Below are 14,410 nucleotides of genomic sequence, written 5' to 3'. Positions count from 1 at the left end.
AACAGCTAATGCCAAAGTGTTAAGACTTAATGGTGAGCTCTAATGCAGTGCCACAGATGAAGAATATTGACTGTGAGATCTGAAAGACGAGGAGGGAAATAGGCCAAGGATACCTTGTTAAGCATTAAACAAAGAAGTGGTGGTGGTGGTACTATCTCTTGGGGCTGGATAGTAGCGCCTACTGGAAGAGCACATGGTGTATTGGCATGTTTTATAATTAATTTTTGGATATTTAGTTAAATAACGTGGGTAGTGCAAGCAGGATGGGCTAGCATTGCTCTCCAAATGGCAAAACCAAGGCTAAACTTTGTAAGGCTTCCAAACCATTCCAAATGTTAAAAAAATAAAATAAAAAATAAAAAAATGCCTGTAGCAAGTCAGTGAAGATACAGCCCATATGGTATTTCTCTTCTAGCCATCCAGAGCTTGGCTGGAAGGACCATATGTTTGTGTCCTTGTGCTCAGTGTTATTAAAATGTAGGATCCACTTTTTTTTTTTTTTTTTTTTTTTTTCCCATAGAATAAAAAAGATCCCCAAGGAATTTAATCTCTGTACAACTGTGTACTTTTGCCTAATACAAATTTCCCGAACATTTTCTGATGCTGTAGATTACAGGATATTAGACTCTACCAGCAGGTGTCTTCAGCCTTGTGGGAATCCAGTGAGGAGGTTGTATTCCTTGGCAGAGATTTTTAAATTATCACCTTGTTAAGGTGAGTGGGAAATTCTGTCTAAAAATCACTGGTGTGGAACAATGTAGAATTTTAGCTGTCACTTTCTTATTTTGTGGGAGGAGGTTTAGGGGTGCTTGCTGCTCAATTTTAATGATGTTGGAGAAACTAATGACTATATTGCTGAGGTCAGTATGAAATCTAAGTCAAAATCTTGTGTCAGACTTTCTTTTCCTGGAGGAAAGAGAGCTGAAACCAATTCTGCAGCTCTTATGCACACCTAACTACAAAATTATCTTGACAAATGTCTGAAATGAATTGCAAATATTTCCATTTACCAAGCCTGCTCATTTATCCCTATTTAGAGCAAAATACCCCCTATTTCATCAAAAAGTGTCACTTTTGTACCACATAACTTCTATTTTTATCATTAGTACATTTCAGTGAGTTTAAAATGTTCGTTTTCTCAAATGGCTTACTTGCAGCTTCAAAAAGTGCTACTTGTCCTTCCACTTTTTTCAAATACATATTTAAAGAATTGGAAGAAACAACAAAATTGAAGAAAAACATGCTCAGAGTATTTAAAAACACATGCATATACATGCTCTTTAATTACAAACATGCTATTTTATAGCAATTAAACTTAGAATGAGCTGTTACTTTACAGTGCTAGTTTGTGATAGAAACACAATGGTTAACAGCTACTCCAAAATTTCCTGTAAGAAATCCTTTAGTTAACTTTAGCAAAACTCGTTTAGTTGGAGGCTGAAGAGGGTGCAGAAAGATAGACTAGGGTAAAACTATAAAAACTTTCAATAGCTTATTGGACTAGAGTTTTGATCTACTTAACAGTCAGGAAGCTTAGGCTGTTTTTAACCTCATCTTAAACACTAGAAAATTCAGGGTTAAAAGCACTTTGGGGATGATAGATGAGATTTTAGTTTTATATTTTGATCCTAAATTATAGGTTAGGACTCTGGTGATTTCAAGAGGGTGACACTGACTTACAGCATTTGGACATCTGTCCCACTAGGTTTATATAAGAGAAAAGCCTGAATTTAATTCAGAATACAAAAACGAGGTGTCCAATCTGACTGCCCAGTGGTGTTCCCTTGTTTTAAGAGCACTGCCTTGCCATTCACTCTCTAAAACTTGGTGCGATGCCTCTTAGGCTGTGGTGTGCCCTCTCCTTTCCTTTAACGAAAACTCCAGCTTCACCTCCTCAGCGTGCCCAAATCCGCCTGCCTCATGTAGATTTGGCATCCTTGGAGCTCCTGCAGGAGCTGTAGAGCCAAGACTGACTGCCGTAGTCACCGATTACCATTTGTCAGGCTGTTGGCACTTGAGACTGCACCTCTATTTTGTCTCCGTGTTCCTGTCTAACAGCTTCCACCCTCTGGACAGTACCCCCTGAGTTCCTGGTGCATCCATGCTTGTTCCCAGTACTTCTCCTTTGAGTTCTCTGCACTGGTGCCTGCTAGGGCTCCGGGGTGCCCTTCTCCCCCCCATTCCCCAGCTCTCATGCTGCATCCCGCGAGCAGCTCCCACACTGCGAGCTCCAAACCCGGCCGGGGGAGTCAAACCTGCCCTGTTGCTGAGGCCTCGGCTCGCAGCCTTGTGCTCGCTGCTTAAGATACAAATAACTGGTGTGGTGGTTTTCGTATAATAACGTAATGGTTTTAATTCTTCTCTCAGAAGTGGTCGAACTCGGGTTTGGGTCCTCCTTCTCCTAAGGGATATTCAAATCCACCTGTCCCTTCCCAGGCTGTAGGCAACCTCTCAGCCCTTCCTATTGAAGTTGTGCCATGGTGCTGAGAGGATTCGCAGAGCCAGAGAGGAGAAGCAAGTGGGAGCCTGACTGCGGCCTACCGCTAGGGACCTCCCCTGAACGGAGGTGGGGAGCAGGTATCTGGCACTATTCCACGGGCTGCTTACTACACGCTTTGCGTTAAAACAGCACTGGCTAGAAATCAAAACCGGCCCTGGAGGCAGAGTCCAAACCCAGCACTTCTCTCAGCAGGGAGAGGTTGCAACCACCTTGCCCTGGCGGCGGGTGCTGTTTTCATGCCACCCCAACCACTCCCTCTTCCTCCAGCCATGTCTTTAAATGAAAATCAGAGCAGCTGCTCTCTGGAACCGATGCTGGAGACGCGGTGAGGAGCGTTAGCCATGCTCACGACTTCCCCATCTCAAGTGGGCTTCCACGCGTATAAGTGCTAAGAGGTTCAGCTCAGCCAAAATGGTGGGATCTCAGCATGGAGGAAGAAAACTTGAGGTACCCAAATACCTTCTGTTGGTGAAAAGTCTGTGTTCCTGTGGACTCTTAGGCACCTTATCAGTTATTTTCTTGGAGGAGGGGAGAAGTCGTGTCTAATTCTGAATCTTAGACTTGGAAATAATTTCCCGTTATGATACTCTTTAGGTACCTCTGTGGCTTTGAGGATCTTTATTAAAGTGAACTAAGAACGTGTTTAATTTTGAGATGTGACTGAAGGACGTGCAAGGTTGACTTCAGATCTAGAGTGTCCAATTCTCTTTTGAAAATTACTTCAGTTTCACAGTCATTTAAAAGCTTTTGAAAATTTTTCTCTTGCTGTCTCTGGGTTCTCCTTGTGTAAATTAGAGATAACAGTACCTCCAGGACCCACCGCATTTACAAAATGATTTGTTATCCTTTGAAGGACAACATGCTGACCATTGAACATTAACTCACTAATGGAAGACTTTGGTAAATGAGAGAAAGGTCAGGAAGAATTACGTCCATTGGTGGATTGGGTGGTGTTGGGATCTATTTTAGAGACCTTTAGCTGGCAGCAGTAAGATGTGTAGATGATGATGTTTGTTATATCATTTTGGCTTAAGGTGGGTGAGTAGCTTTCAGCACACAGGGATGAGGTTGTTGAAGTCTTAAGGCCCTATTCAAGTTATTTGTGGTGGGACTACAAAATGTGGGGAATATAATTGTCCACTCTGTTTGAAAGACTAGTGTTTGCAAACTAAACTGAACCCTTCTCATCTTGAGCTTTACAAAATAGCCTTGTCTAATTGTGGCTGACCTTCCTCCTCAGATGTTCAGAAATGTTTTCTCGCTTTGCTCCTCATTTCCCTCCCCACATGGCACCTTGTTCTGCCAAACTTTCTCTCCCCCAGATACAAAGTTCTGCTGCGGGTCGGTGATCTGCTGCGACGAGTCCTGCATTGACTTCAAGGCTCATGGAGGATCTTCTGCTCCTAGGACAGCAGGTACTGATGCTTTTCTTCCATAACATAAAAACCTCGAAGCTATAAATGTGCAGGTGTGTGCTCCTGTTTCCCTGAGCCTGTACCTTCATTCTGCTCCAACTCTGAAAAGCAGAGCAAAGGAACAGGGGGGAGTATTTTGGGTCAGCAATTTCCAAGTGAGGAGAAGTTGCTGCGTTGTCTCCTCTTCAGCTGGAGGCAGTCGAGGCTGTCACTGTCACAGTCCCTTGCAAGGAGTCGCTTCACAGGCTTGTACTTTGCGAACAGGGAAGCCCACATCATCATATCTGCTTTCTGTGATGATTGCTGATTTATTTTTTTTTATGGTTTAAGTGACTGGTATTTTGTCCTTAAACCCCATTTGCTTCCTTTTGACACACTGGCTCTGAGGTTGCTGCATGACTGGACCGTATCAGAGATGTTAGCTAGTAGAGCGAGGGCTGTTAAAAGCTACAGGCTTTTAACATTTCTTCACGGTCTTGACATTCCAGCATTTTTGTGTCATGTGGTAGACATGCCTCCCTACAGTCCAGTATTGGAACTCAGTCTCTTTGTCTCCCCAACCTTCTACGTGCTGAATTTGCTGACAAAAATATTACGTAAAGAAAGATAAAATATTTTCTCTTTTTAGCAATTCTTCTGCAAAACTACAGCATGTAGGAAATCAACTTGTGGCACCCAGAAATATTTTTGATTTTTGACAGTCTCAGATTTGTCTTAAGACGGTGCAGAGTCTGTAGGGACATGCAACATGCTTCTGAACTTTTGGAGGGAAAGTATAATGCTCTTTTGCCTCCTGAGGGCTGTTCTGCATGTAGCATGCTTTCCTTGGGCTGTGCTGCGAGGCAGTGGCCCGTTCCTCCTTCAGCTGTCTCCTCCTCTCCTCACCCATGACTTGTTTTCTAGTTAGAAAGCAGCCAGGTAAAATAATATATTTATGTGTATATGTATACACACTCAAAATGTGTGTGTGTGTATATGTATGTTTGTGTGCCTATAAATAGGCAGTGGCACAGATGTTGGCTCTCTGATGATAATTAACGCTAGGCAAATGTAAACTAAAACCTTAATCAGAAGATTTACTTACTGTTTTACCATGGTTTCATACAGAGTTGGGCATTTGGGAATGAAATTTCTGTGTGTGTTGCAATGTCAATATTATAACCTGTTAGTTACCTGAAATGAAGCTGATTTTGCTTTCCCATATTGAAACATGCCAAAAGTAGTGGGAAATACCTGAATTATCTTAAAAGTGGAAGTGACTCCAGAAACTTTAAAACCAGTAACTCATAACACCTGCAATATCTTAAATGCTGAGACAGGAACTTGCATGTGTTGCCTGCCCGCAGCAGTTCTTGTTCATGAGATAAAAGCGGTGAATGGAGGCAGAGTAGAATAGAGTGCAATGTTTATAATATATTTACAGTAATGGGATGTATAAAATACTCCCCAAATATTCCCAATATTGATTGTGACCAGTCTTATGGATTTTCTTTTACCTCACAGCAGAAGAATCTGCAGGAGGAAGCTGAAAATGTTTATTTCTGTCAAAGGAAATGCTAGTAAGGTTATATCTGATTCTGCTTTCAGGGCTCTGAATTATATTACTGAAAAAAATGTCTGGTTCTGACATTCCTGGGGGTATTTTCTGTTACTTCAAAACCTTTTTTGAACCTTTCTTTTGGCTTCTGTCTCTGGTTAAATTATTCCTTAACCCTACTAGACACTGCAGAAAAAACATGTTAATTTTTTTTTTGTCTTGGGGTCTGACATGACCCAGCATTATGGCTTTTACCCGGGGGCTGCGGGGAGTCTGGACGTCAGCTGTAGTTATCTGATAGCTCTGTACGATACCCAGAGAGGCACTGTATGGATCAGAGGTCAGGAAAGAAAGGAGCTGCAGATTGGCTGATGAAAGAGTTTGGTTGTTGTGGCAGCAGGTTATAGCAGGGATCAACGTGAGTTATGGTGACTGCATTTTGGCAGGGCAATGTGGTGTCCTCCAGGTTTCAGGTGACAGTGAAGATCAGAGAATTAGTCAGGAATATTTCATGTCACATAGAACAGCTCATGTCAGACTTACTTTTTTTGTTCAGAAAGGTGGGATGGTATTTTGGAAAACATTTACTGTTGTGGTTTTGCTGGACTGGTTTTTACAGATGGAAGAAATAGATAGGGGTTTGTCTTTTCCCATGTACTGAGGATGTCCCAAGTCCTCATCTAGGAACGTGTTGGGTCATCCAGCCACTCCAGCTCGTGTGTTCAGTGGTCCTGTTGGATGAGCATTTCACTTAAGTTCATAATGTATTCACGAAAAGTGATAAAATACTCCGTAAGAGGCCTTAAGGAATGATTAGTTAAATCTTCAATTATCTCCCACTGAGACTTGATGAGAAATCATTTGAAAAGTTAGGCATGAGCTTTAATATAATCTGCCTGTCCAGGTGTCATGAAGCATTGGGCGCAGAAAGGGAAGATGTTGCAAATGGAGGAAACCACGACATTTGGATCGAATATTTTAGATTGCTGCCTATTATACATTTTTGGTCTGCTTGAGAGGCTTCAGCCACTGGAATATTGCTATGGGGCATTAAAGACAATATGGGGAAAAAAACAGCATAAACAGAATGTTCAAGCATTAAAACCATCAATGTTATGTTCAAGCTGCTGTAAGTTAGAAGAGAAGAATATTTGCATTTATATGGCTTGTGAGATGCTGACAAGAAGCACTCCGTGCTTGGCCTGCCCTTGGTTGGGAAGGTTTACAGATCAGGCTATTGAGCTCTTTTTAAATCCCCAGCAAAATAGGAGCTAAAGCCAGTCCAAGTAGTTTTTACTATCCACTTTTACAGCGAGGTGGGGGGAGAAGGAGGCTGACTTCCATAAGTCCTTTTGAGCTGGCTGATTACTTCTAGTAAACAGCTGCACAAGAGTGCCTCCCGTGGGAAATGCACTATTATTTTCTGTTTGCACAGTAAATGAAAAACACTGGCCACTTTTATAATTTAAGAGAATGAGATATTGCCTTGTGAGTTGGATTGGTTTTCTCTAAATTGTTTAGTCTTGCATCTCTGCTATCAGATGGTGGTTCGTTACTGTTTTGGTTAAAAGTATCTCTGGCCCTACAGTCATTAAAGCTATTTTATATAACCAAATAATCCCAGCCTTCTGAGCAATTGAAGATTTGCTTAGAAGATGAGGATCCAAAAGAGCTCCTTCTGGCTATGCAGAAATCTGTCAACTGAATGTTTAGGGATGAAACAAAATAAGAATCCCCCAGTGCCATTCACATCTGCCACAGAATCCCTTCGGACAACTTGTCTGCACTTGCATCTTCAGACTGCATGTCTCCTACATCTGTGCGGTTTTGGGTTCCATACGGTTTAGGTTCCCCTCCCTTGAAACATCTGGGTTAGGCTTCTCCTTTGTGCTGGGTGTGAACAACTCCTGTGGAGCTTGGCTGGAAACAGGGAGACTTTGCACTACTGAAAGCTGGCTCTAGCACCTCAGTTTTGTTACTATTCACAATTGTATTTGGAGCAGCTTTGCTGCCAAAAACGTCATCTGAATGGTCACTAATCTGATACAGACAACAGTGTCCGTTTAGTCCATAATTTAAAGTAATCCTGCTGATTCACTTGCATGATCTGCTCAGCAGAGGAATGAGTGGTGGTAGGTCCATCAACACTGTTTCTGTTTGTATCTGCTTTGCTTGCCTCTGACTCTGAATACCCAAATTGCAATGGGTATTTATATGCAAGCAAATCGTGTTCTTTTTCCCCATGCAGATCTATACTTACTCAAGGCATATCCTCTAGTTTGCAGCACTGAATACTGTGTTGATTGAAAACCGCCAGGGAGGATTTTAAAATCACTGTTGGCATTGGACAACTGGTGTAGGAGGTAGAAAACTTCGCATCCAGAAGTGGTTTGTGGGTGTGCGTTTGTTCAGGAGAGTTATGGAAGGAGACAGAATGACGTCCTCAGGCTCTAAGCCGTTAGACTGGCCAGAATACTCCTGGGTGCAACTGCTAGAAAATATTTCTTTGATCCATGGGCTGATGGGTTTGCTGGCAGCATTTCACTGAGGCCAAGGGAGGAAGTGAGTACGCCGTCCTTTGTTTAGTGATAGCTGAAACAATAGAAGCTGATACACAAATCGGAGGAGCATGTTAAGGCTGGAATATAAACTGAGCCCTGGTGGCTGGAGAGCGATTGGAGTGGAGCCGTATGTGGTAAAGAGCAGAGAGCCACAAAGAAGGAAAACAGCTGGAAAAAGGCAGGAGTCAATGGGGAACATGCAAGCAATTGCAGTGCAGGCTTATGGAGAAGGCAGCAAGAGGAGACGTGGTGTCCCTGGGCAGAAGGCTGGCTGGAGGGGCATGGTTGGGTGCAAGAGGGTGACATGACCGCTCCAGGATGTTCAGGGAGTGAGACTGGAATGCCCCAGAGAAAATAACTGACTGATTTTAATGTCTTCTCCTAATGGAGCTGCTCATAAGACTCCAAACACTGGTAAGCTGCTTAAAAGCGCCATCACATGTGTATTGTGATAAATATTTCTGCATTGAAATATCTCATCATCCTGCCTATCACGCGATGCGAGAGCTAGCACTTAAGTTCCCAATATTGTGTTTGTCTTGGAGATGCTTCTCCTTGTGTTGGGAGCTGAAGAATTTGCATAGATCATCTGAAATAAGGCAGCAGTCACCCCTGGGGGAAGCATTTGCAAATGCAGACCGTAGGGAGCTGACTTCCCTTGCCGTGTGGCTGCATGGCCTGTGGGATGATATAGAAACACGTGGAAAAACTCCAGGTGTTTCCACTAGGCATAGCGGCTTCTCCATGTAGCTCCTTGATGGGGAACTACACCCTCCTGAAACAAAGCACAGTGCTGGGAGTAAAGTCAAGACCTTCCCAAGATTCTTCCACTTGGGTCCCTTGAAATCCCGATGCATTTCCTGTGACAGGACATCAAGAGCCTTTGAGGTCACCGGCACTTCTTGTCGGCCTGTCCCAGGAATGGCAGCTACCTTTTGTGAGATCTCTACTTCCACTAGCAGCCACCTTAGCCAACAAGTTTGGTTTTACTTATCTTTTTGGCAGCTCTTGGATCAGGACATATTTTATGAGTATTGTCTGAACTTTACGGGTTGAAACATTTTCCTAGGATTTCCATTCCTGACGCTGCCTTGCAGTAATACCCAAAACACCACTTACATTTTAGTATTTAAATCTTTTATGAGCTGATATGGAAATCTCCTGTGCCCTAAATATTTTATCTGAGAGATTTTATTTTTTATTTTTTAATCCTGTAAACCTTCCTCTGCAGGGCTTATGTAGCTGAGCAAAACTTTGCAAGGGGAAAATAACTACGGTCCCCAAGCAGCAACACAGGAGAGCTGGAGACACTCCTGTGTTCCTCAACTTGGCATACATCAGTGATTTTATGTTTTTTATTTTCAGAACCTGGGGCTGAGAGCCTCCCTGTGCTCTGCTCCCATCGCAGGCTTTGGCAGGGAGTCAGGAGGACGGCGAGGGGATGCAGATGGCAGCTAGGTGGATGCAGCAGGCTGCCAAGCCAGTAGCAAGCCCTGAGCAGCGAGGCTGGGCTTCTGGCAGGGGATTGCCAGCAACTTGCTCTGCAGTTTCTCCAAGGCCAGTGGTTGCTGGAAAAGGGCCCAAACCGCCCTCCTGTCTGGAAGAGCAGCAAGCTAGAACCCATTTATTCAACACAGATGTAGTGCTCACGACCAAAAGCTTGCTTAGCTGGAATCCTGTGCAAGTCCCAAACGCACTTGGCCGAGTCTCATCTGTTTGAACCTGGGGGATGAGCATCTCTCTAAGGGATTGATAACCTCCTGAAGTATTTATTTAACTATTGCTGCCTTTTGTGCTTCTGTTAGCAAGGGATTACAGCTGCAGCATTAAGTCTTGCTGGGGCAGAAAGGAGGCTGTAGGCAACAGAATCAGGGTCAAACCTACTGCCATCATCTGCTTTTTCATGGCGTGGCTGGTTTTCTGCTGAGCTGCAGAAATGTCACTCAGAGGACAGATTTCTGTGCAACAGGGCTTTTTTTTTTTTTTTTTTTTTTCCCCTCTGCAAAGCATCTCAGATCAAAACTGAGGTAGATTAAGGTCCACATCCAAGTTGAACTGTTTAGAACAAGTTTTCAGAGGAATTTACTCCTGAAATAAAAATATTTGCATTGTATTTTAGGAGCAGTTTTTAATGCACTAAACACTTGCCAGCACATAGCATGCTAAAATGCGCTAGAAACCAAACACAGTCCGGAGGGCTTACTGACTAACCCTTGTATGTAAGCAGGACCAAAATCTTTTCTTTCAAGGGAGATTCGGGAAATTGGGAACTATGTGATTTTTCTTTGTAATCTGATTTTTTGCTTCCTTTTCAGAAAAGGAGTGTGTCTGTTACTACATATTGCAGGATTGCTCCATATGCTAAGAACTTGCAAATGGTTTCTTAAGAGTAAGCAAACCTTGGAAATGCTCTGCTTGCTATAAATTGAACCGGGAGTATGACAAGCATAGAACTGATGTCTTTGCTCCCTGTACTATATAAATAAATTTTAAAGGATATTGCCTGTCTCTCCCTCTATGCATGAAAATTTAGAAACATGCATGACTTTTAAGCCATCTAGTCTGGCATCTGCCTCTGTATGTTGTCAGTGACCAGTACTTTGGGAGTAGTTGTTTTTAGTATACAACCTGGACATTTTTCCAGGTTGTATACTCTGTGTGTGTGTATATATATATATACATTATATATATATATATATTATATATATATATATATATATATGGAATTTTTTTCCCTTATAGGGTCTGAAACATAAGTGTTTGTGTCCCTGCTGAACTTTAAAAGAAAACAAAATCTTAGTACTGTAATTTTTCATCTAATGACTACCAACATACTGGTCTATACATGGTTTCTCCAAGCAGTGAGATCCTTGGGTTCCCTTCAGTTTAAATCTCCACGTAATTCCAGTTCTCCCCCTTGGCTGTGCTAATGCTTCCTGGTCTCACTGCCAAAACCCTGCTGAAGCCCCATTTCCCACCTTCTCTGTGTTCACCTCGTTGCCTCTCTCCATCCTTCTGTCTCTGACTGAAGATCGGTGCAAAGCTGGCTTCCATGGTTACAACTAAAATAGGCAAAGGAGATTATTTTTGGTCAGAATCTGCCAGTTCAGCAAGATCAAAATTTTTTTGGGAAATGTTCTGATTGCAGAGAAATTCAAACGAGATGTGGCCTACGAAAATGAAATCAAAGACCTCTCCAGCTTTCTCCTTCTCCCCTGTACCTTCTCAGACCATGATCCTCCTGGGCTGTCATCAGGGAAACCTGGCACACAGACCCACAGCATTTGCTTGGAAATAGTCATTTTTCCTCTTCTTTTGTTGTAAGTTTTAAATCATCAAAGTCTGCTCTGTGAAGCAGGCTTGCATTCCTCAACCCTGTATGCCTTCCCCTCCACCAGCTTTCTCCATTTCTGTTGTCAGACTTCTTTGCAGGCGTTAAACATTTATTTCAGATGTACGTAAAAGCTATTCAGCCATGCGATGGCCTTTTCTCTGCAATAGACTGCTGTCACTTGTCCTCCTCATCTATCCTGTTCCTACTCTTTTATTTCCCTTGTGGTGTGTCCTACTTAGCTTGTAGACCCTCTGATGAAAGGGACTGTGAGGCATGTACTGTAATTCCTCAGTCTGAATAAATTATTTTTGCCTTTGTAACATGACCCCGTGAAGTTTGGATAGCTTTTTGCTTCCTTTACAAACAGCATCGTGTTGTTCCCCTATTAAGCTTCCCTGACAGGTATTAGGACAGCATAAGCTGTGGTTTGTGTGTAGCTTTACAACGCTGACCTGATGGCTTTGTGTTCACAAACCTTATGTTTTTCTTAAGGTTCTGATCCCTTACAAACCCACACGACTTCATAACCCAAGGTGACTGCCTGAGTGAAGGGAGCGTGAACCTTGTGAGATCCCAAACCTCACACAATTGCCTGCAAGGCTCTTCCCTACCTGGTTTCCAGCACTCTCCAGAGCAACGGCTTTCCTTCCATGGACCTGCTGTTTTAATGGAGGTGAAAAGAAGGTAGTTTAGTTTATCCTTCATGATAGCCTGTCCCTGCCTGTCCCCTCTGGTCGAGCTTGGCAGAAGCAGTGGAAGAGCATTTCTTCTCTCGTTACATTTATCCCTTTCTGCAAATTGCCATGTGCAGTGATCAGAGACACTAAGGACATCATTTTCAGTAAGCATCTCTAAAGGTGGGCGTTTTAGCCCTGAGAATGGCAAAATGTGGGGAAGGCGTCACCCTCCCAACATGTGCAGACCACTTTTTTTGAGCTTAAAACACAGTATCCCACTGCAATGCAAACACCAAATGCCTTTGTTTTTAAACAGATGCATACTTTTATACCCTTTTAAGCAGTTATCACGTGTGTCTGCACTGCAGTAACCAGAGGATGAACATATGCTCTGCAGTGACCATCCTGCTTCAAGGTTTTTTTATTGCCCATGTGGGTTGCTCTCCTGCTGGGCTGGACTGGAGGGTTGCATGGAGCAGGGACGAGCCTGTGCCTTGGGCAACCTTGCATTCAGTAGGGTGCAAACAGATCCAATCCATTTCTGATGGCCTTCTACAGGGATCTTCTCCTTCCAACATCACCTCTCAGAGGCTCTGCGCCTAAATGGCCTAAAATGGTGTTTTCTTCCAGTGGTGCTAAAACTGGGACCAGTCTTGGCCAAGGACTTACGTGAACCCAAAGTAATGTACTTCCATTTCTGAAATCCAGATAGGCAGCTACCTTTGTCAGCACCTCTGTAGGGGCAGCCATCCATCTCAATTTCAGAAATAAGTCGTAGAAATGTCTTGGGCTGGAATGGAATAAATTCTTACTTGCCACGGGGTGCTGCCTGACTTCTGCTACCACAATCCCTAACAGCAGGATCAGACACGCTCTTGTGTAATCACTGTTTAATGACTTAGAATTTGTGGGTTGAGCCCTGGTAATTGACTGACTATAACTGTTACCTCCCTGCAAATGCAAGGGAAAACCCCTTACCCCAGAACTTGGCGAAAGGAAGTTTTATTTGGCATGCATTAGTCCACGCTTGCAAAGCTGAAGGCTGTATATGCAATCAGTTAGCACAGATCACTTGGAGTATAGTCAACAGATATGTTAGGATTAGAGGAGTTTGTCTGATCTCTGCGATAGAAACATGTATAGGAGAACTTCATTAGATCTGTATCTGCAAATTAGAAGCCCTTCTGCCTGCTCGGGGTTTGTTAATGTGGTGGTAAAATTATCTAAGATTTGAGAGGTCTGGCTAAGAGGTTTATGCCAACTAGAAGAACGGTGCTTTGGACCAAAAGCTAGCAGTCTGTGATTGTTTCCAGCCCCTACTTCTGAGGTAAGGTACTACTGGAAGTGCCACCTTTCCATATTGTCACATGTCCACTGTTTGATTCCTCCTTAGCATTGTGGCAATCAGCTACCTACTTGAGCCCATCCCTCCCAGGGATGGATACCCGGCTTTATTCTTGCTGGAAAGATTGTTCTTCCTCACCTCTTCCTTTTTTTTTTTTTTTTTTTTTTTTTTTTTTTTTTCTGAAACACTTCTGTGATCACTTGGCAGAAAACTGGGGAGCCGAGGGGGGCAGATGGTGACCGAGTGCCCTCACACTAGGATCATAGTTAACAGAGCTTCTGTCTGACCTGTCTCAGATTGTACTTGCACCATTATGCATTTGGAGTCCCAATATTATGGTTGTCTTTCAGATCACCATGAAAGGTGGGAATGCTGTGAGAGCTGTTATTCAAGCTGATACATAATGATAGCAAAAAAGGTAGGGTGTTTAGAGAGGTGATATAAAGAACAGGTTTGTGAGAGGATTGTTAAATCCATGCTCTGCTGAGATTTTAGGAACAGGAGTGTGTTGAAAAGGTGGGGCACGAGAGACATCCTTAAGTCCACTGAGGTGGGTGTTTGTAGGAATATCTTCTAGACTTGTCAGTGTGGCACCCATCAGAGGAGGGGTTGGGCTGAGCAGGAGAGTAAAGAAAGCCTTCTCCTACAGATGCAAGTTATCTACAGAGGAGTACGCAGGAACTCCAGTATGTATTTCGGTGGCTTCCAAGAGGAAATACATCCTTACTGAGGAAAACAGTGACAGCTTCAGCTGCTTGTAGGGCAATTAAAGCCAGACTGGTCCTCAGTCCTCAGGAAGCTGATGCTGGAGGACTCTGCCATCCGAGAGGATGTCCAGGTGGGGCATGTGAGGGGTGCTGGTGCCAGGTGCATCCATGCCCTGGGCTTGGTGGAGGTGCAGCTCATCCTGCCAGCAGCTTTCTGCCAGTCTTGGTTTGGTGGCCAGTCTTGAGGTAGATGACTAATCTTACCTGGCTGGTGGGTTAATCTTGCTATTGGAGCTTCTCCTCCAAATCCCTCAGCTCTGTGGAGGGGGAGAGC

The 14,410-nt window shown here is 43.4% G+C and overlaps 1 protein-coding gene across 7 annotated transcripts in view; it reads left to right on the top strand.

The window, feature by feature from the left end:
- Positions 1–14,410, top strand: part of MSANTD1 (Myb/SANT DNA binding domain containing 1) — a 50,647-nt gene that overhangs the window by 11,756 nt on the left and 24,481 nt on the right. For 2 of the 7 annotated variants that reach the window (XM_072037808.1, XM_038178057.2), the window contains exon 3: positions 3,823–3,915. In XM_072037808.1, the coding sequence (XP_071893909.1) occupies positions 3,823–3,915 (93 nt within the window). Of the gene's footprint in view, positions 1–623; positions 715–2,596; positions 2,948–3,822; positions 3,916–11,839; positions 12,032–14,410 lie in introns of those variants that run through there. The other 5 variants (XM_072037811.1, XM_021269994.4, XM_021269995.4 and 2 more) reach the window with 5 other exon arrangements.

This window comes from Anas platyrhynchos, chromosome 4 (genome assembly GCF_047663525.1).
Source record: "Anas platyrhynchos isolate ZD024472 breed Pekin duck chromosome 4, IASCAAS_PekinDuck_T2T, whole genome shotgun sequence".
NCBI classification, from domain to species: Eukaryota; Metazoa; Chordata; class Aves; order Anseriformes; family Anatidae; genus Anas; species Anas platyrhynchos.
This window is presented reverse-complemented; position numbering and strand designations above follow the sequence as displayed.